At 44.4% G+C, this 19,910-nt stretch overlaps 1 protein-coding gene across 37 annotated transcripts in view; it reads left to right on the top strand.

The window, feature by feature from the left end:
* The window catches only part of PPFIA1 (PTPRF interacting protein alpha 1), a 115,316-nt gene that overhangs the window by 53,076 nt on the left and 42,330 nt on the right, over positions 1 to 19,910 (top strand). For 20 of the 37 annotated variants that reach the window (XM_063670719.1, XM_063670726.1, XM_063670734.1 and 17 more), the window contains exons 7-16: positions 215 to 436; positions 6,084 to 6,230; positions 7,872 to 8,006; positions 8,892 to 8,966; positions 9,340 to 9,423; positions 11,424 to 11,555; positions 13,218 to 13,280; positions 14,233 to 14,312; positions 15,048 to 15,183; positions 19,538 to 19,761. In XM_063670719.1, the coding sequence (XP_063526789.1) occupies positions 215 to 436; positions 6,084 to 6,230; positions 7,872 to 8,006; positions 8,892 to 8,966; positions 9,340 to 9,423; positions 11,424 to 11,555; positions 13,218 to 13,280; positions 14,233 to 14,312; positions 15,048 to 15,183; positions 19,538 to 19,761 (1,298 nt within the window). The remainder of the gene's footprint in view (positions 1 to 214; positions 437 to 6,083; positions 6,231 to 7,871; positions 8,007 to 8,891; positions 8,967 to 9,339; positions 9,424 to 11,423; positions 11,556 to 13,217; positions 13,281 to 14,232; positions 14,313 to 15,047; positions 15,184 to 19,537; positions 19,762 to 19,910) is intronic. The other 17 variants (XM_054440754.2, XM_063670740.1, XM_054440745.2 and 14 more) reach the window with 1 other exon arrangement.

Below are 19,910 nucleotides of genomic sequence, written 5' to 3'. Positions count from 1 at the left end.
CTCTTTATTCTGTTTGATTTCATTTGTTCACAGTATGTGTCGGGTTATGTGGAAAACAGTTGCTAAAGTGCCGGCTTAGAGCTGAAGTGGTCATGAAAGTTGTGTAATCCAACAGATTGCATAAGTCAGTTTTGATTTTAGCTATTTCCTGGAAGTATTTTTATTTTATAGCTCACCAAACAAGGGTATTTAAGGATTTTTTTCCCCCTATCAGAGATCTTCTGATGGTTCTTTAAGCCACGAGGAAGACCTTGCTAAAGTAATTGAGCTCCAAGAAATCATAAGTAAGCAGTCAAGGGAACAGAGCCAAATGAAAGAACGCCTGGCTTCCCTCTCCAGTCATGTGACAGAACTGGAAGAGGATCTGGACACCGCTAGAAAAGATCTCATCAAATCTGAAGAAATGAACACAAAATTGCAACGAGATGTCCGTGAAGTGAGCAATAACAAAAATTACAGTCTTGTCATGAAGTTGAATGTTTGGAATGTTTTAGTTAAATGATTTTTTTTCTCCGTTTGTCCCTTACTCTCCCAATTACTTTCAACCTTTGGATTATTGTATAAGTTATATTGAAAAAGAGTGCTGTGAAACTGCCATAAGCTACCTCCCCATTTTTGTTGTGAAATCTCCTGTCCCTGAGCTCTTCAAAGTAGAGCACTAGTCCCACTGACTGACATCGCCATGGAGTGGACGCCACACTGGCCTCTCCTACCTGTGCTGCTTTAATATTCTTTAATGTCCTTGTTTGTAGATTCTTCATCTGTGCAATTTCTAGGCTGTCTTAATTTGTTCTTATGTTCAGATTGCCTTCTGTTGCACACATACTTAGCAAGCAGACATTGATACTGGCTGTGCTAGTTCACGTAGGGCAATGTGAGTATAGTCTCTTAACTGTGGAAGGGGGCGTTGCTGGCGGTCTTCTCATTTTCTGACCTGCTCCTTCAAGGAATTGGTGGCATTGAATATTAATGGTCAGACAAACAATCAAGAGTGGAATTTGCTTCTACGTGGGTCATCAGGATCGTATAGCAAAAATATATCACAATATACTCATTGCTGACAAATATTTCTGCCATTATAACTGTGAGAAACTATTTGATCCTGAATGCCAGGCACAGTGGCTCACGCCTGTAATCCCAGCACTTTGGGAGGCTGAGGCGGGCGGATCACGAGGTCAGGAGATCGAGACCATCCTGGCTAACATGGTGAAACCCCGTCTCTACTAAAAGATACAAGAAAATTAGCCGGACGTGGTGGCAGGCGCCTGTAGTCCCAGCTACTCGGGAGGCTGAGGCAGGAGAATGGTGTGAACCCGGGAGGCGGAGCTTTCAGTAAGCTGAGATTGGGACACTGCACTCCAGCCTGGGCGACAGAGCGAGACTCTGTCTCAAAAAAAAAAAAAAGAGAGACACTATTTGATCATGAAACAGTGAGGCTGAGTGCTTTCTCAGGTGCCCTTCCTGTCACTTTTTAACCTGCGCTCTGTCCCTTGTCAGATGCCTCAACCGTTGAATGTCTGCTTTTCAGTTTGGTAGTTTGACGTTGAGTAATTTCATGTAGGAATTCACCACAGGAAGAATATTTGCATATAGTATGTCACCTACTAGGTTCTATTCTTTGGCTACAGCAGGAGATTATGTGGCAGCGATTAATATGCAGAGAATTTTGAAATTCTTTTAAGACCTATGACTTTTATTTTTTAATTTTTAATTTTAACTTTTAAGTTTGGGGTACGTGTGTAGGTCTGTTACATAAGTAAACTTGTGTCCTGGGGGTTTGTTTTACAAATTATTTCATCACCCAGGTACCAAGCCTGGTTATTTTTCCGGGTCCTCTTCTTCCTCCTACCCTCCACCCTCCACCCTTTGATAGGCCCCAGTGTGTGTCGTTCCCCTCTGTGTGTCTCTGTGTTCTCATCAGTTAGCTCCCACTTATAAGTGAGAACATGAGGTATTTTGTTTTTCTGTTCCTGTGTTTGCTAAAGATAATGGCCGACAGCTCCATGTCTCTGCAGAGGACATGATCTCATTCTGTTTTATGACTGCATAGTATTCCATGGTGTATATGTACCACATTTTCTTCATGGAGTCTATCATTGATCGTAGTATTCCATGGTGTATATGCGCCACATTTTCTTCATGGAGTCTATCATTGATCGTAGTATTCCATGGTGTATATGCGCCACATTTTCTTCATGGAGTCTATCATTGATCGTAGTATTCCATGGTATATATGCGCCACATTTTCTTCATGGAGTCTATCATTGATCGTAGTATTCCATGGTGTATATGCGCCACATTTTCTTCATGGAGTCTATCATTGATCGTAGTATTCCATGGTGTATGTGTGCCACATTTTCTTCATGGAGTCTATCATTGATCGTAGTATTCCATGGTGTATGTGTGCCACATTTTCTTCATGGAGTCTATCATTGATCGTAGTATTCCATGGTGTATGTGTGCCACATTTTCTTCATGGAGTCTATCATTGATCGTAGTATTCCATGGTGTATGTGTGCCACATTTTCTTCATGGAGTCTATCATTGATCGTAGTATTCCATGGTGTATGTGTGCCACATTTTCTTCATGGAGTCTATCATTGATCGTAGTATTCCATGGTGTATCTGTACCACATTTTCTTCATGGAGTCTATCATTGATCGTAGTATTCCATGGTGTATATGTGCGCCACATTTTCTTCATGGAGTCTATCATTGATCGTAGTATTCCATGGTGTATCTGTACCACATTTTCTTCATGGAGTCTATCATTGATCGTAGTATTCCATGGTGTATATGTGCGCCACATTTTCTTCATGGAGTCTATCATTGATCGTAGTATTCCATGGTGTATATGTGCGCCACATTTTCTTCATGGAGTCTATCATTGATCGTAGTATTCCATGGTGTATATGCGCCACATTTTCTTCATGGAGTCTATCATTGATCGTAGTATTCCATGGTGTATATGCGCCACATTTTCTTCATGGAGTCTATCATTGATCGTAGTATTCCATGGTGTATATGCGCCACATTTTCTTCATGGAGTCTATCATTGATCGTAGTATTCCATGGTGTATATGCGCCACATTTTCTTCATGGAGTCTATCATTGATCGTAGTATTCCATGGTGTATATGCGCCACATTTTCTTCATGGAGTCTATCATTGATCGTAGTATTCCATGGTGTATATGCGCCACATTTTCTTCATGGAGTCTATCATTGATCGTAGTATTCCATGGTGTATATGCGCCACATTTTCTTCATGGAGTCTATCATTGATCGTAGTATTCCATGGTGTAAATGCGCCACATTTTCTTCATGGAGTCTATCATTGATCGTAGTATTCCATGGTGTATATGCGCCACATTTTCTTCATGGAGTCTATCATTGATCGTAGTATTCCATGGTGTATGTGCGCCACATTTTCTTCATGGAGTCTATCATTGATCGTAGTATTCCATGGTGTAAGTGCGCCACATTTTCTTCATGGAGTCTATCATTGATCGTAGTATTCCATGGTGTATGTGCGCCACATTTTCTTCATGGAGTCTATCATTGATCGTAGTATTCCATGGTGTATGTGCGCCACATTTTCTTCATGGAGTCTATCATTGATCGTAGTATTCCATGGTGTATGTGCGCCACATTTTCTTCATGGAGTCTATCATTGATCGTAGTATTCCATGGTGTATGTGTGCCACATTTTCTTCATGGAGTCTATCATTGATCGTAGTATTCCATGGTGTATGTGTGCCACATTTTCTTCATGGAGTCTATCATTGATCGTAGTATTCCATGGTGTATGTGTGCCACATTTTCTTCATGGAGTCTATCATTGATCGTGGTATTCCATGGTGTATGTGTGCCACATTTTCTTCATGGAGTCTATCATTGATCGTGGTATTCCATGGTGTATGTGTGCCACATTTTCTTCATGGAGTCTATCATTGATCGTGGTATTCCATGGTGTATGTGTGCCACATTTTCTTCATGGAGTCTATCATTGATCGTGGTATTCCATGGTGTATGTGTGCCACATTTTCTTCATGGAGTCTATCATTGATCGTGGTATTCCATGGTGTATGTGTGCCACATTTTCTTCATGGAGTCTATCATTGATCGTGGTATTCCATGGTGTATGTGTGCCACATTTTCTTCATGGAGTCTATCATTGATCGTGGTATTCCATGGTGTATGTGTGCCACATTTTCTTCATGGAGTCTATCATTGATCGTGGTATTCCATGATGTATGTGTGCCACATTTTCTTCATGGAGTCTATCATTGATCGTGGTATTCCATGGTGTATGTGTGCCACATTTTCTTCATGGAGTCTATCATTGATCGTAGTATTCCATGGTGTATATGTGCCACATTTTCTTCATGGAGTCTATCATTGATGGGCATTTAGGTTGACTCCTTGTCTTTGCTATTGTGAATAGTGCTGCAGTGAACATATGTGTGCGTGTGTCTTTATAATAGAACGATTTATATTCCTTTGGGTATATACCCCGTAATGGGATTTCTGGGTTGGTATTTCCATTTTTAGGTCTTTGAGGAATCTCCACACTGTCTTCCACGATGGTTGAACTAATTTACCCTCCCACCAAGAGCAGGAAAACATTCCTTTCTCTCCACAACCTCACCAGCATCTGTTACTGATTGACTTTTCCACAATAGCCATTCTGACTGGTGTGAGATGCTGTCTCATTGTGGTTTTGATTTGCATTTGTCTAATCGGTGATGTTGAGCTTTTTTCCCCTATCACTTGTAATATTTAGACTTTGCTAACTTTAGTCATTTTATAAATAGTGAACAGCTTGAAAATAGTGAATTCTGGTGGTGGAGGACAGGTATTTCTCAAGCAAAAAGTTCTGGTCCTTGCCTTGTGTGTTTGAAACTGTATAGTAATCATCTTGTAGACTTCAGGTAGTTGCATCCAATTAAATTAAACTGGTACTTCTGTTTCCATTTGTCAATATGCTTGAGTCTTGTAATTGTATGAGAGTTCATCCAACCCCCTTATCCTAGAAAGTGGGACTTGTATCTCACTACTGTGTCCACTGAGAGAGGCCACACCCTGTCCTGTGTGAGACCATTTGTAGCGTGAGGCAGACATAGACTGCATCTTCTTTGAGGACACTTTCACCTCCTTGAAAAATATTTAGATATTTGTGTGTATATATTTTTATAATATCATGTAGAAACAGGAAAGCTTGGTCAACTGAGTGGCCAGACATAGTATTAAGAGAGACAAGTCTTTGTTAATTGTATAGGTGAATATTTATGATATTTGAGGTAGTTGCATTTTCATTCACATTTGAGAAAATTGACATCTTCATCAATTTAATTTTGAGGACACTTTTTTTTTTTTTTGAGACAGGATCTCTCTCTGTTACCCAGGCTGGAGTGCAGTGGCGCCATCATAGCTCACTGCAGCCTTGAACTGCTGGACTCGAGCAATCCTCCTGCCTCAGACTCCCAAGTACCTGGGACTACAGGGGTGTGCCACCATGCGTGGCTAATTTTTGTTTCTTTAAAATGTTTTTCGCCAGGGACACTGGCTCATGCCTGTAATCCTAACACTTTGGGAGGCCAAAGGAAGGCCAAGGAGGATCTCTTGAGCCCAGAAATTCAAGACCAGCCTGGGCGATATAGTAAGACCTCTATCTCTACAAAAAATTAAAAATTAGTTGGATATAGTGGTGTGCGCTCGTAGTCCCAGCTACTGGGAAGATTGAGGTGGAAGGATCCCTTGAGCCTGGGAAGTCAAGGCTGTGGTGAGCCTTGATCGCACCACAGCATTCCATCCTAGGTGATGGAGGGAGACTCTGTCTCAAAAACAAAATAAAATATTTTTGTAGAGACAAGGTCTTGAACTCTGCCTGAAGCCATCCTCCTGCCTTAGCCTCCCAAAGTGCTGTGATTATAGGAGTGAGCTGCTGTATCTGGCCTGAGGATGCTAATTTTTAATTTGATTGGAAATTTGGGATTTAGTTCAGGTTTTTTTCTCTCTTAAGTATCTTAATGTTTAATCGTTAATTACCTACTTTTTTGTCCCCTCTGAAATACCTAATTTAGGCCATGGCCCAAAAGGAAGACATGGAAGAGAGAATCACTACTCTTGAAAAACGCTACCTCGCTGCACAGCGTGAAGCCACATCTGTGCATGACCTCAATGACAAACTTGAAAATGAAATTGCAAATAAAGATTCTATGCATCGACAGGTAATGGATTTTATCGACCTTTGTCTGGCTTCAGTTAATTATTAATGAAGTTAAAGACCCTTTTTCTCTCACTTTCATGTTGGAAATCAAGTCCAAATATGAAGTTTTTGTGACCTTAGAATATTATGTTCAAGACATGCGAGAGTTCCATCAGTTTAGAGGTTTTGATTACGTAGGATTTGATTTAACCATTTTGTCCTCAGTTTTTTCTTTTGTTGTAATTGAAAGTTAATCTATTGCTTGTTAGCATTTTTACCAAAGGAGCAGAGAGTGGCAAAGAACTTCAAGGCAATTGGCTATTTGTAACTAAGTGGGAGCACTATGATAAATGAATAGTATGACAAATGAAGTCTTGGTCGGATGCCGTGGCTCATGCCTGTCATTCTAACACTTCGGGAGGCTGAGGTGGGAAGATCGCTTGAGCCCAGGAATATGAGAACAGCCTGGGCAACATAGCAAGACCCTGTGTCTACAGAAAATTAATAAATAATTAGCTGGGCATGGTGGCATGTGCCTTTAGCCCTAGCTACTCAGGAGGCTAAGGAGGGAGGATGACTTGAGCCCTGGAGTTCAAGGCTTCATTGTGCTATGATTGTGCCACTGGGCTCCAGCCTGGGCCACAGAACGAGACCCCGTCTCTAAAATAAAAAATGCGGCCAGGTGCGGTGGCTCACACCTGTAATCCCAACACTTTGGGAGGCCGAGGCAGGTGGATCATGAGGTCAGGCGTTTGAGAACAGCCTGACCAACATGGTAAAACCTCGTCTCTACTAAAAATACAAAAATTAGCTGGGCGTGGTGGTGCGCATCTGTAATCCCAGCTGCTACTCAGGAGGCTGAGGCAGGAGAATCGCTTGAACCCAAGAGGCGGAGGTTGCAGTGAGCCGAGATTGCGCCACTGCACTCCAGCCTGGGCGACACAGCTAGATTCCATCTCAAAAAAAAAAAGGCAATGAAGTCTGTAGTAAGAAATTGTGTCTCCTGTGGTTTCGTAAACCATACTTACTCTTGTAATTACGAGTATCACTGTATTCCAGCCTGGGTGACAGAGCAAGACTGTGTCTTTAAACAAACAAACAAAAAGCTTCTTAAAAGTTATTTAGGAAAAGCAAACACTGGCAAGAGGTGTTTTGCACATTGAAACCAAGACCAGGAAAGTGGGCATGTACTCCTGGCAGCAAGAAAACCTTACCCAGGCCGGGCACAGTGGTGCACACCTGTAATCCCACCACTTTGGGAGGCTGAGGTGGGTGGATCACTTGAGGTTAGGAGTTCAAGACCAGCCTGGCCAACATGCCGAAGTCCTGTCTCTACTACAAATACAAAAATTAGCCAGACCTGGTGGCACATGCCTGTAATTGCAGCTACTCAGGAGGCTGAGGCAGGAGAATTGCTTGAACTCGGGAGGTGGAGGTTGTAGTGAGCCAAAATTGTGCCACTGCTCTCCAGCCTGAGTGACAAAGCGAGACTCTGTCTCAAAAAAAAAAAAAAAAAACCTGACCCAGAAGCAACTCCCATCACTGTAGCTCTTCCATCATGACTCTCTTAGTCTGTATCTGCATTTCAGTTTGTTTCAATCTGTTAAAAACTGATACAGCTAGAAGATTAGTTGCATTTTGATGCTTTGCTCTCATTTTGTAGACTGAAGATAAAAACCGCCAGTTACAGGAGCGCTTGGAATTGGCAGAGCAAAAGCTGCAACAGACACTGAGGAAGGCAGAGACGCTCCCTGAGGTGGAGGCGGAGCTGGCCCAGAGGGTGGCAGCGCTTTCCAAGGTAGTGCCATGAGCTTCGTTCTGGTTCAGCTGCCAGGCCTGTGACTGTGCCTTACCCGTGTACCTTGTTTGTCACTGTTCTTATTACATCAGCACCTAAATCCATGGAAGAGCACGGATTTGGTTTGAGTGTTCTTTCTTCTGAGATTGGAACACTTTGTAAATGCCAGACATGATCCTTTTATCCGGAAGTCTCTCTTGGTTTTGTGAGCTGTATACTATTTGTTCATGGCATGTGTGATCTGAGAGTTACTGCTTGTTAGAATTGTTTTGGTCACCAGCTTAAGCATAGGATAGAAGCCTCTATAAAAGAAGGGTAGTTTTTCTCAGAAATAGGAAGATGCTATTCTTTTAAAAACACCATCAAGATAAATTCTTAATAAACACATTTTTAAGTAATTTTATTATTTTGAAATCACTAAAATGTGTTTTTAAGTAATATTTATTCATTTGTCCAACAACTGTTGACTAGGCATGTGCAAGACACAGTCCCTCCAAGTTCTCACCATTCATGGGGGAAGCAGCTAAAGAGGCAAATGCTGTCATAGGTCCTGGGATGGGTGAGAACCCAGGGAGCGCATCACCGGGCACACACCCAGCCTCTGGGGTGTGGGGAGCCCAGCACTGCAGTGCCAGGCAGGCGAGCAGCAGGAGCCGAGGCCCCTGGCCGTCATCCTGAGTCTTCTGGCTCAAGCTTTTCAAGCAGCTGGGGAGGGCATCCTTCTGGACCAATTCAGATGGTTTTAGGGCTCACAGACCTGTTCCTTCTAGCAAGTTTGTTGCTAACAGCTGTAAGAGAACCTATCCTCCGTCTCCATGATCTGCTTTTAAAGTCTTGATTTCTTTTCTCCCCTGTTATCTTTCCTGTCCCTTGTCGGCTTTGTAGTCTGACCTTTTGTCTTCTGGGAGCTCTGCTGCTAAGGAAGCTAAACTGTTGGAACTTACTTCCAAGCTTAGGAAGGTAGAATGGGTGCACTGCTCCTTGCTTGTGCTTGCCGCTGCTTTCTGCTTTCCATGCTTACTAACCAGAAGCAGTCTAAGGATGGGAGGATCACGACTCCGTTGAGATTGGGCATAGGGGTTGGGGGGAAAACACCCAGTCAGTCGCCAGCAGCAGCCGTGCTTCAGAATCACCAACACTAGAGGGCTAGCCACCTCACGGCCCAGCACGTGAAGCCCCGTAGGCTGTGTTGATTGATGAGTACGTGCTTTCCATTTCGTATGGCGGAGCAGCCCACGCAGAGCATGTTGTGCCTGTTGCCACCGCAGTGGTATGCAGCATGTCGTTAATGAAGTGTAAGGATGACGTCAGCTTACACTGTTTCTGCTGACAGGCTGAAGAGAGACACGGCAACATTGAAGAAAGGTTACGGCAGATGGAAGCACAGTTGGAGGAGAAGAATCAAGAACTGCAGCGGGTGAGCATGCAGCCCTGAGGGCGGGGGCGCTGAGTGGGTGCTGCAAGGGCATTGCTTGGCTGTGGGGAGCTCAGGGCCTCCCACCCCTGACTGAGATGTTGGTCCTCCAGCTCAGTTCTGGTCGCGTGCATTTGTTTTGCGCCCTCGTCTGTGAGTCGCCTGCTAATGCGTATGTCCCACACAGTAGTAGTTCTCAGTCAGTGTTGGGAGCTGTGGAAGAAATTTGAGATCATAGACAGTACTTCAGGTGTCCAAAAATGCTTCTTGCTTGTCTAGCGGCCTATCAGGGGAACCGTTCTAGGTAGCTGTGGTACCAGCGTGCCCCTCCCCACAAATGTAGAGGCAGGTCCCTTGTCCTGGATGACTAGTCCACTTGCCTAGGATATGGCACTGAATTCCCACATGCAGGTCAGAGGCCTGACCTCTGTCCCAGGTTAAAATACTCCAAACATAATGGTGTGTTGGAATGAATGTTTCTAGGCAAGAGCAACACCATAGTTGAGCTACAGTAAAAAGCATTAGGAAGGAGTGTGGCAGTGGAGACTTCTGTCCGTTGAATCCTGATTGTTTTCCTGAAAGAGTTGAGTGGATGTCAATATGGAACATCCAGGAAAAAGTTATAGCAAGAGCAGTCCCAGGGCCAGCTGGTACCAGGCCTGGGGTTTGGGGCAGGTTTCTTTTTAACAAGTAGGTGGAGAAAGGAAGCATGCAGCATCTAATTGTAGAACTCTTGCACCGTCACATCAGCCCACTTTATAACATTAATTTAAGGCTACTAGATTTTGTTTTCACCAGAAATCTGTATTCTTGGCCATGCCCTGCAGAGAATCAAAGGAGCTTCTGGGAAACGATTCCGACTTCCAGTGAGAGGGTGCATTTTAGGCAGTCCCCACCTCCCCTTCCAAAATGCACACTCATGCTCACAGACACAACAGTGAACTTTAAGCTGTGTTCTTTAAAAATTATTTAAATGCTGACAGAAAATAAGCACAAAGAAGGATATTGTTTCCTTCCTAAGAGGAAGTATGCGATACTCTGTATGGCACATGATGTGCTGGACCCTTTCAGGTAATGATAGTTGCTACATGTTAGACCTTATGAGAAAATGAGAGGTCACTACCCATGTTTTCCCAGTGCAGAAATTGGGCACACGGGGGTCAAATGCACTGCTGATGACGCGGTCTCGTGGTTCTCTCCTCCTGCCTGGGCAGCATGACTCGGGTGCACAACGTCGTAACCCCGTGCCACTGCCCCCTGCCTGGGAGGAGCCCCCTGAGTACTGCAAGGACACTTGGGTGATGAGGGCATGGAGGTGCCACCTGGACAGGTGCCACCTACTGACACTTCCTGTCCCCTTCTGCCTGTCATTTGAGAAACAAAGGTTTTAAACCATGAACTTGATTATGGTTTTATAAAATAATAGACATGTCAGTTTTGTTACTACATATTAAAATTACTTAAGGTAATTATTTATAATTTTTGAATGTAAATTTCCATTACGAGAAATTTAAGCAACGTAAAGATATAAAGAAAAAATATGAAAGTCTCTAGCACAATTTTTTTTTTCCAAAACAAACTTTTTAACTTTTTTGCTTTGTAAATTAAATTCACCCTTCCTCCCCAAATCCAGACCCGAGCTTTTAGTTACACAAGGGGAAATTCCTCTACCAGCGTGGAGACAGGCTCATCCTCTAAATATCTGCTATAAATCTGCTCCTTAAGTCCCTCTGACAGTTAACAACTAGTGACATTCCTGAGGAGTCCTGTGGCAGGAGCAGTGGGACCTTCTAGTTAATGACCTCTCCAAGACTTGTCCCGTGTTCCCCTTGTCCATGAGTTGGTTCTGGTCACCATGCAAAAGTCCACTCAAGATGGCAGTGCGGGGAGCAACCGGGGGAGGGGAGGGCATGCATGGAGCTCACCCTGTTGGTCCTTGTGCTTTTAAAATAATGACTGAGGATTTACGTGAGGTTTATAAGACTTTGTTTCTCCTGCTTTAGGCAAGGCAAAGAGAAAAAATGAACGAAGAACATAATAAACGTTTATCAGACACTGTTGACAAGCTGCTTTCAGAATCTAATGAGAGGCTTCAACTTCATCTTAAAGAGAGAATGGCTGCTTTGGAAGATAAGGTAGGTTAGATAACACGGACATCGCTGGAGCTTTCCCATCCTCTGCCAAAAGACTGCTCATCTGCCCCTGAGCAGGCATGTGTAACAGTGTTTAGCAGCTGTTACCGAAAATGGGAATTATTCTTTAAAGTGGAAAAGGTACACACAGTTATCCAGTCACTGAGTTAACTTATTGTTTGCTAAGTCCATGCCCCATTTGCATGTATGGGAAATTGTTTATCATTCTTATTCTCTAGAATGAAAGTAGGTAAGTGGTTTTTATAAAGGGCCAGATAGTAAATATTTTAGGCTTTTAGTAGTTATGAGTAATTAAGTAATTTTATGCCAATCAAGTAATTAGCACAAAAGCAGCCATAAATAACATGTAAATGAATAGGTCTGGCTATGTTCCAATAAAATTCATTTGTAGAAACAAGCAGTGGTCTGGTTTAGGCCGTCAGGTTCTAGTTTGCCAGCCCCTGCACTAGGATCATTTTTCGGGCCCAACCCTCACCCCTTTATTGTTCATGCATTAGAAGTTAATTTCTGGCTGGGCGTCCCACCACTTTGGGAGGCTGAGGCAGGCAGATCACTTCAGCCAGGAGTTCGAGACCAGCCTGGCCAACATGGCCAAATGACGTCTCTACTAAAAATATAAAAATTAGCCAGGCCTGGGGGCACCCGCCTGTAGTCCCAGCTATTTGAGAAGCTAAGGCGTGAAAATCGCTTGAACCCAGGAGGTGGAGGTTGTAGTGAGCCAAGATTGCGCCACTGTACTTCATTCAGCCTGTGTGACAGAGCAAGATCCTGTCTCAAAAAAAAAAAAAAAGAAAAGAAAAAAGTTAATTTCTGTCTCATTTATAAATAGGACACTTAGGTTGTAGCATGTACTAGAAAGGGTTCAATCAGCTAAAACCAAATAAATATTCCAACCTCTACCTTCATTCTTTTTCATTGATTTGGAAAAAGTTTAAGCCTGGACTCTGAGCACTGTCATCATGGAAACATGTTAGCTGTCACCAGAGTGAAGGGATATCCTAGAATCTGTGTTGGAGAAGCTCTAATGGGCAGCAGCTGGATTCCCGTTTGATAAAGCCTGTCCTGACTGTGCAGTGTCCCTAGTGATGGGACTCAGAAACTGCCCTGAGATTGGCTGTTAGGATTGGGGTCTGCTCATCTGAGAGACTAATGATTCCTGCTCATTGTATGACACGTTTATTTACATGGTGCTGACCGTGGAGGGCATTTCCAGAGACCATACAGAATTGTTATCCCACTCACCTCCTTGATCGGTGAGTCAGCCTTAACGGAGCAGTGTTTTTATCTTTGATTTTAATTATACATTTGAAACTTAAATTCAGGTTTCCCACGTGACCAAGAAATTGTAGAGCCTAAAAGTTAGTATAAGCCAGTTTAAGTGATTAAAATGAACTTGCACCATGAACTTGACATACCTACCTTTAGAAGGTTCAGTTGGTGAGGAGTAGATGTTACATTAGTAAGAGATATAAGAGAAGGTGTCGCCGCCTCACAGTCTAACTCTAGGACTGTAGCAGTGCTTGCTGGTGTGCTCTTTTGCTCCATTCCCTCTCTGTGGTCTTTTTTTTTTTTTTTTTTTTTTAAACGAATACAGCCATGCTATATATTTAAAGAAACACTAAAGGACTATCTGTCTTTTTTCAGAATTCTCTATTAAGAGAAGTTGAAAATGCAAAAAAGCAATTAGAAGAAACACAACACGATAAGGTACTGAAATCTTCTCTAAATCCATGAAGAGCCAAGTTGAACTGAGTTGATGATGATGATAGTTACTGCAGATGTCTGACAGTGGAGAGCAGCTTGGTTTGTGGCTCTCATAGTCCACTGCCATAAGTTTCTAGCACTCTCAGGCTTGTACGTTGAATGCCTTTGTATTTCAGGTGTATTTTGAGTCTGGCTATGCATATGGTTCAGAATTCGGAGTTGTTTCTGGGTTTATTTGAAGCTAAAATATTAGCATCAATGACACTGCTGTCCAACAGAAATATAATATGAGCTGCATATGTAATGTTTAATTTTCTAATAGTCACATTTTAGAAAGTAAGAAATAGGTAAAATCTATTTTATTTAATTCAGTGTATGTGAAATGTTATTATTTCATAATGTATTAATAGAAGCAGAACTGAGCTGCTTTACTTTCTTTTCCCACGTGTGCTTCGTAGTCACAGCACATCTCCATTTAGACCAACCCGTTACAAGGGCTCAGTGGCAACGTGTGCCAGTGTTGGACAGCACGGCTCTAGAAATGAGACCAAGTCTACCCATGACACAGGGATGGGTGCGGACTCGATGTAAGACAACTAAACACAATACAGAGATGCACAGGACGTGAATATTGTTCCCCTGCTCCTCTAAAAGAGTCTGCTTCTCTACAAAACTAATAATTGTTAATCATTTGGTGTTTATCCTCTTAAAAGCTTTTCTATGACTGAGACACAGCTTTTCATTCATTAGGGCTTACAAAGTTAATATAGTAGTCTGAGTGTTTATGTTTATTGCAGTACTCTTGGAGAAAATTTTCCCAGAATTAAAATGTTTGGTATTTGTAACCGCTGATGTAACCTATTAGGGTTATGCTCGACATCTGAGCACATTTGAAGTAAGTGGTTTTAAAATCTAAAAGAGATAGCAGTAATATAAGTCTTTTGCTTTTCTGTAGGATCAGCTTGTCCTAAACATTGAAGCATTGAGGGCCGAACTAGACCAGATGAGACTAAGAGGTGCTTCACTTCATCATGGGTATGGTATTAACCAGTGAGCAGCCATATTGTCAGCACCTGTGGCAGGCCAGTTCTTGGCTATGTGGGCAGCGTAACTGGATGTGGCTCATGGTGTGACCTCAAGGAGCCTGTAGCTTAGTAGGAGGCGAGAGAGAAGAGTAAAGTAACTCAAAGGTTAGAGCTTGGTACTGAGGAGACACATCATTGGCAAAACTCCAAAACACAGGAGGAGTTTTGATCAGTTAATATTTGGATATCTTAATTTAGGTGCCCAGAAGAGTGTGACACTGATGATGTAAGAGCAGAATGACAGATCCCAAGATCTCACACCACAGATGCTGGCACAGGTGGGACAGTTGCAGAACAGTTGAAGGCCAGCAGTGGCTTGTGGCTGTGTTTTTCGTCAGCCCTGGGAAAGTGGAGCAGAAATGCAGAGCCGGACACCTGGACCCAGAGGAGGGGTCTCAGGGAACCCGGGGTCTCTCATCCTAGACAGCTGGGCTCCTTGTGGCTCATCACCTTGGCCGTCTGCACAGCTTTTCCTGGAGAGCTTTCTACCTGGTAGGGCTGAGAGACTAAAACTGTTGGCCTGGAGCAGGCAACATGTAGCTCTTGGGGCAGGCAAGAGAAGTGCCCTCCCTGGAGACCATTTCCTGTATGGAATAACTTTTCCAAATTGATAGATTCTGCCTTAACTAAAAGAGTTTATTTCCTTTTCTTCTAATAATGATCATTCTTATTTTTCATGTTTCAGCCGACCCCACTTGGGCAGTGTCCCAGATTTCAGGTTCCCCATGGCAGACGGCCACACAGACTCCTACAGCACCAGTGCAGTGCTGCGGCGCCCGCAGAAAGGCCGTCTGGCAGCCCTGCGAGATGAGCCTTCCAAGGCAAGGTCTTTGTGTGAAATACCTCTGCTTACGTGAAAGTTACCTACTTATCCCCTGGCTTTCGGACTACTTTGGGATAAAAATGTTGATAGGTCATTGCTTTCTTGCCCTCCTCTCATTTTCTATTTTCTGGCTAAGAGTTTAGCTTTTAGAGCATTTTTAAAAATAGGGTTTTGTTTTTGTTTTTGTTTTAAAGAGGGTAGGGTCTGTGTTGCCTAAGCTGGTCTTGAACTCCTGGCCTCACGCAGTCCTCTTGCCTCAGCCTCACAAAGTGCTGGGACTACAGGTGTGAGCCACCGTGCCTGGCCTCTGTAGTTTTTTTTTTTTTTCTTTTAATAGGAATTCTTATAAAAATAGTCACTTTTAAATACAATGATAATCATGGATTTAAAGTAGTGATTAAAAATAAATGAGTAGGCCAGGTGCGGGTAGCTCACGCCTGTAATCCCAGAACTTTGGGAGGCGAAGATGGGTGGATCACCTGAGGTCAGGAGTTTGAGATCAGCCTGGCCAACATGGTGAAACCCCGTCTCTACTAAAAATACAAAAAATTAGCTCGGCATGGTGGCAGGTGCCTGTAATCCCAGCTACTCGGAAGGCTGAGGCAGAAGAATCGCTTGAACCCGGGAGGCGTTGCAGCGAGCCGAGAAAGCACCATTGCACTCCAGCCTGGGCTACAAGAGCGAAACTCCGTCTTAAAAAGTAAAATAAAATAAAATAAAAAGCCGGGTGCAGTGCCTCACACCTGTAATTCCAGTGCTTTGGGAGGATTGCTTGAAGCCAGGAGCTTGAGACCAGCTTTGGCAACACAGGGAGACCCCTGTCTCTATTAAAAAAAAAAAAAAAAAAAAGAAAAAATTAGCTGGGTGTGGTAGTGTGTGCCTATAGTCCCAGCTACTCAGGAGGCTGAGGCAGAAGGAATCTTTGAGCCCAGGAGATTGAGACCAGCCTGGGCATCATAGTAAGACCCTGTCTCTACAAATAAAGAAATTAGCTGGGCATGGTGGCATGTCCCTGCAGTCCCGGCTACTCTTGGGGCTGGGGTAGAAGGATCCTTTGAGCCCTGGGAGGTCAACGCTATGGTGAGCTATGATTGCACCACTGCACTCCAGCTTGGTCAACAGAGTAAGACCCTGTTTCTAAAAAATAAAAGAAGTAATTGAATACATATATTCATCATTTAGTGAAAAGAATTCACCTTTGAACGTTTACCTTCTTACTTTGGTCTGTTCAGCAGCATTTGTTTCAATACACGCAAGTATAATTTTAGCCCCCATAGTCACTCAACAGCTAGTTTGGGCCAGGCCCCATTACAGACCTATAGAGTCCTAGGGCTGCAGCAGTGTGTAATAAAACAGGAAGAATGCCTGCATCCCAGAGGACACAAACAGTCGACAGATAGAGTCTGGTAGTGTGTGTTTGTTGACTGTTGGTGTGTAACAAATTACTACGGAGCTCAGTGGCTTAAAACAGTGAACATTTCGTAGTTCACAGCTCCTGTGAGCGCAGGAGCAGCAGAGCAGGACAGTCCCGGCTCAGTCTGGCAAGGCTGGAGGCACAGAAAGACCCAACTGGGGCAGGAGGCCTCGGGGCCATCACCCACCACTTGGAACTGGCCACTGGGGCTGCTGTAGGCTCCTTGCATTGTGGTGCAAGCAGCCCGTACTCTAGGAGACGGCAAGAAGAAAGTCCCACAGCCTTTCCAGTCCTGGTCTTGGAAGCCGCAGCCTTCACTTCCTCTCTATTCTGTTCATTTGAGTGAGGTGCTAAGTCCTGCCCACACTCAGGGTTTGGGGTGAGAATCACCCTCCACCTCTTAAAGGGACGAGTGTTAAAAGTGTTTGCGGATATATTTTTAAACGATCCCTGTATGTCAGATGGTAATGAGCACGGAATGGGACTCAGGGCGGCCCTGAGTTGTGGAGTGAGCAGGGAAATAAGAATTGTAGGAAGGGAAGCCAGGGAGTCACTACAGTGAGGGTGACGTCTGAGCAGGGCGCGAAGGGGAGGGAGAAGGAGCACGTGGAGCGTGTTCAGTGTATTGTTATGGAGTGCCAACAAGATTTGCTGAGGGATTGGATCCAGGGTGAGAAGGAAAGAGAGGAAGTCAGAGATGACTCCAAGGATTTGGGCTTGAACAGCCAGAAGGATGGAGTCTGTTTCTTGAGATGAGGAAGACACTGGCTTGGAGGAGACTAGGAATTGATCAGGGCCATGTTCAGGTTGACGGGACTGTCAGCTGTGCAGGGGAGGTGGCAGGTTGGCTGTTGAATATTACAGTCTGGAACGCAAGAGAGACATCCAGAACTAGAGATGAAAATTTAGGCATCTTGCGCATATGGATGGTATTAAGAAACATGAGACAAGACGACGCCACCCCATGGGTGCTTGTGGATGGAGACAAGGTCTAAGAATGGAGCTCTGGGGTGCTCCAAGACCATCGGTGGGGAGACTGGGAAGGAATGAGACAGAGGCATGACCAGCGGGGGGTAGGGTCCTGAGACCAACTGGGTAGAGTGCTCAGGGAAGAGAGGAGAGCAGCGGGGCCCACCCTGCTGATGGGCCAGGTCAGATGGGAGATGGGGCGAAGGGACAGCTGGTGGCCTTAGTAACGGGGAGCACGTTGGAACTGCCATAGAGTAGTCCCGCTGGTGGGGAAGTAAGCGCTGAAAGCTGGCCTGCAGCAAGGTCTGGAGAAGTGGGGAGAGGAAGACTGAATGGAGGCAGCTCACCAGGATCTTTTACTCTGATTGGGAGCAGAACAGTGGAGGGGTGGGTGAAAGGAGACCCGGGCAGGGACTGGGGAAGGGCCTTGATTTCTGCTGTGGTGTTTTAAGGTGAGATGAGGGAGAAGATGTCCTTATGCTGATGGGACGAGCTAGTGGAACTTGCTTATCCCGAGAGGGAGCTGTGATGGCCGGAGATCCCGGTGTGAGCCAGGGCTTGAGGCTGCTGCCCGGCAGGTGGGGCTGACCTCAGAGAGGAGGAAGGCCAAGTACAGGCCTTGCTTTTGTCTCCATGAAGTGGGAAGGCCATCAGCTGGGAGTGAGAGTGGGAGAGGAGGTGCTGGGGGCTTGAAGAGTGAGGCGGCACGAACGAATCACCCCTGCGGGGATGGCGTAGGTCCCGGCACACATACTTTTCCCTCTGCATTCTGATGACGTACATGATGCCTCAGTCAGACACGGCCACTCAGCACTGAGCTGCCCATGCCGCATACACTGCGATTCTTGAGGTTGCCCTTGATTCTCTCAGTTGCTGCTGCCCTCCTTTCCTCGTTCGAGCTTGGTAGTGCCAGCCTCAGGCAGGGCAGGATGTGGACACGCAGGCTGGTTAGAGGGTACTCGAAAATGCTTATGAAATTTACAGCAACTGAGTGAACTCAGTTGATATAGATTTAAATCTTTTTTTTTTTTGTAACTTCCCAGTAGCATGTATAATTGGAGTACAGATGTATTTTTTTATTGATCCATATTAAGTATACATATTTTGGGGATGTATGTGATAATGTGATACATTCGTATAATTAAATCAGGGTAATTGGGATATCCATCACCTTACGTATTTCTCTTTTCTTTACACTAGGAACATTCAAGTTATTCCCTTGCAGCTATTTTGAAATGTATCACCTTTTTTTTTTTTTTTTTTTGAGGCAGAGTCTCTCTCTGTCGCCCAGGCTGGAGTGCAGTGGCACGACCTGGACTCATTGCAACTTCCGCCTCCCAGGTTCAAGCAATTCTCCTGCCTCAGCCTCTCGAGTAGCTGGGATTACAGGCATGAGCCACTACACCTGGCTAATTTTTGTATTTTTAGTAGAGATGGGGTTTCGCCATGCTGGCCAGGTTGGTCTCGAACTCCTGACCTCAGGTGATCACCCACCTCAGCCTCCCAAAATGCTGGGTTTACAGGTATGTGCCACCACGCCTGGCGTGTATCACCTAGTAATGTTAACTTTAGTCACCCTGCTGATCTGTCCAACACCAGGTCTTATTTCTTCTAAGGGTATATTTGCAGCCATTGATCAGCCTCTCTTCATGAACTCCCCCTGCCCACCCTTCCCGGCTGATTTTCGGTTTTTGTTTCTGACTCTACCGTCTCCCAGTTATGTATTTCGCCATGGAAATGCCACATATCCATGTTAGGGCGTTAGTATCACAAGGGTCCAAGGAATGGATTGTTGCCCTCCCCAGTTTCTTAAATACTGCCTGCTTCATGTCAGTACCTTATAAGCATGGCCCATCTTTCTAAAATCTTTTGGGCTTTCGTTAAAGAATTCCTAAATTTCCAATAGATTTATGTTTCTACAACTAATGTTGTTACTTTATCTACTGAGATTTGGTTTTCTTGTTTGTAGGTACAAACTCTTAATGAGCAGGATTGGGAACGTGCCCAGCAAGCTAGTGTCTTGGCAAATGTAGCACAAGCATTCGAGAGTGATGCTGACGTGTCTGATGGTGAAGATGACAGGGACACTCTCCTCAGCTCAGTTGACCTGCTGTCGCCCAGCGGGCAGGCCGACGCGCACACACTAGCCATGATGCTTCAGGAGCAGCTGGACGCCATCAACAAAGAGATCAGGTGTGTGCAACCGCGCATGACACTCACCACACGCATGGGCGTCTCTGAGGAATCTCATCCTGCCTGGAAAAGTCTGGATGAAATACTATTAACATTTTCTAAGTATTCCATAATAATAGAACTTACTTAACTTCTGTTTTAAGAATTTT

This window comes from Pongo pygmaeus, chromosome 9 (assembly GCF_028885625.2).
Source record: "Pongo pygmaeus isolate AG05252 chromosome 9, NHGRI_mPonPyg2-v2.0_pri, whole genome shotgun sequence".
Classification (NCBI taxonomy): Eukaryota; Metazoa; Chordata; class Mammalia; order Primates; family Hominidae; genus Pongo; species Pongo pygmaeus.
The sequence above is the reverse complement of the archived record's forward strand: the minus strand, read 5'-3'. Positions and strand labels throughout refer to the sequence as shown.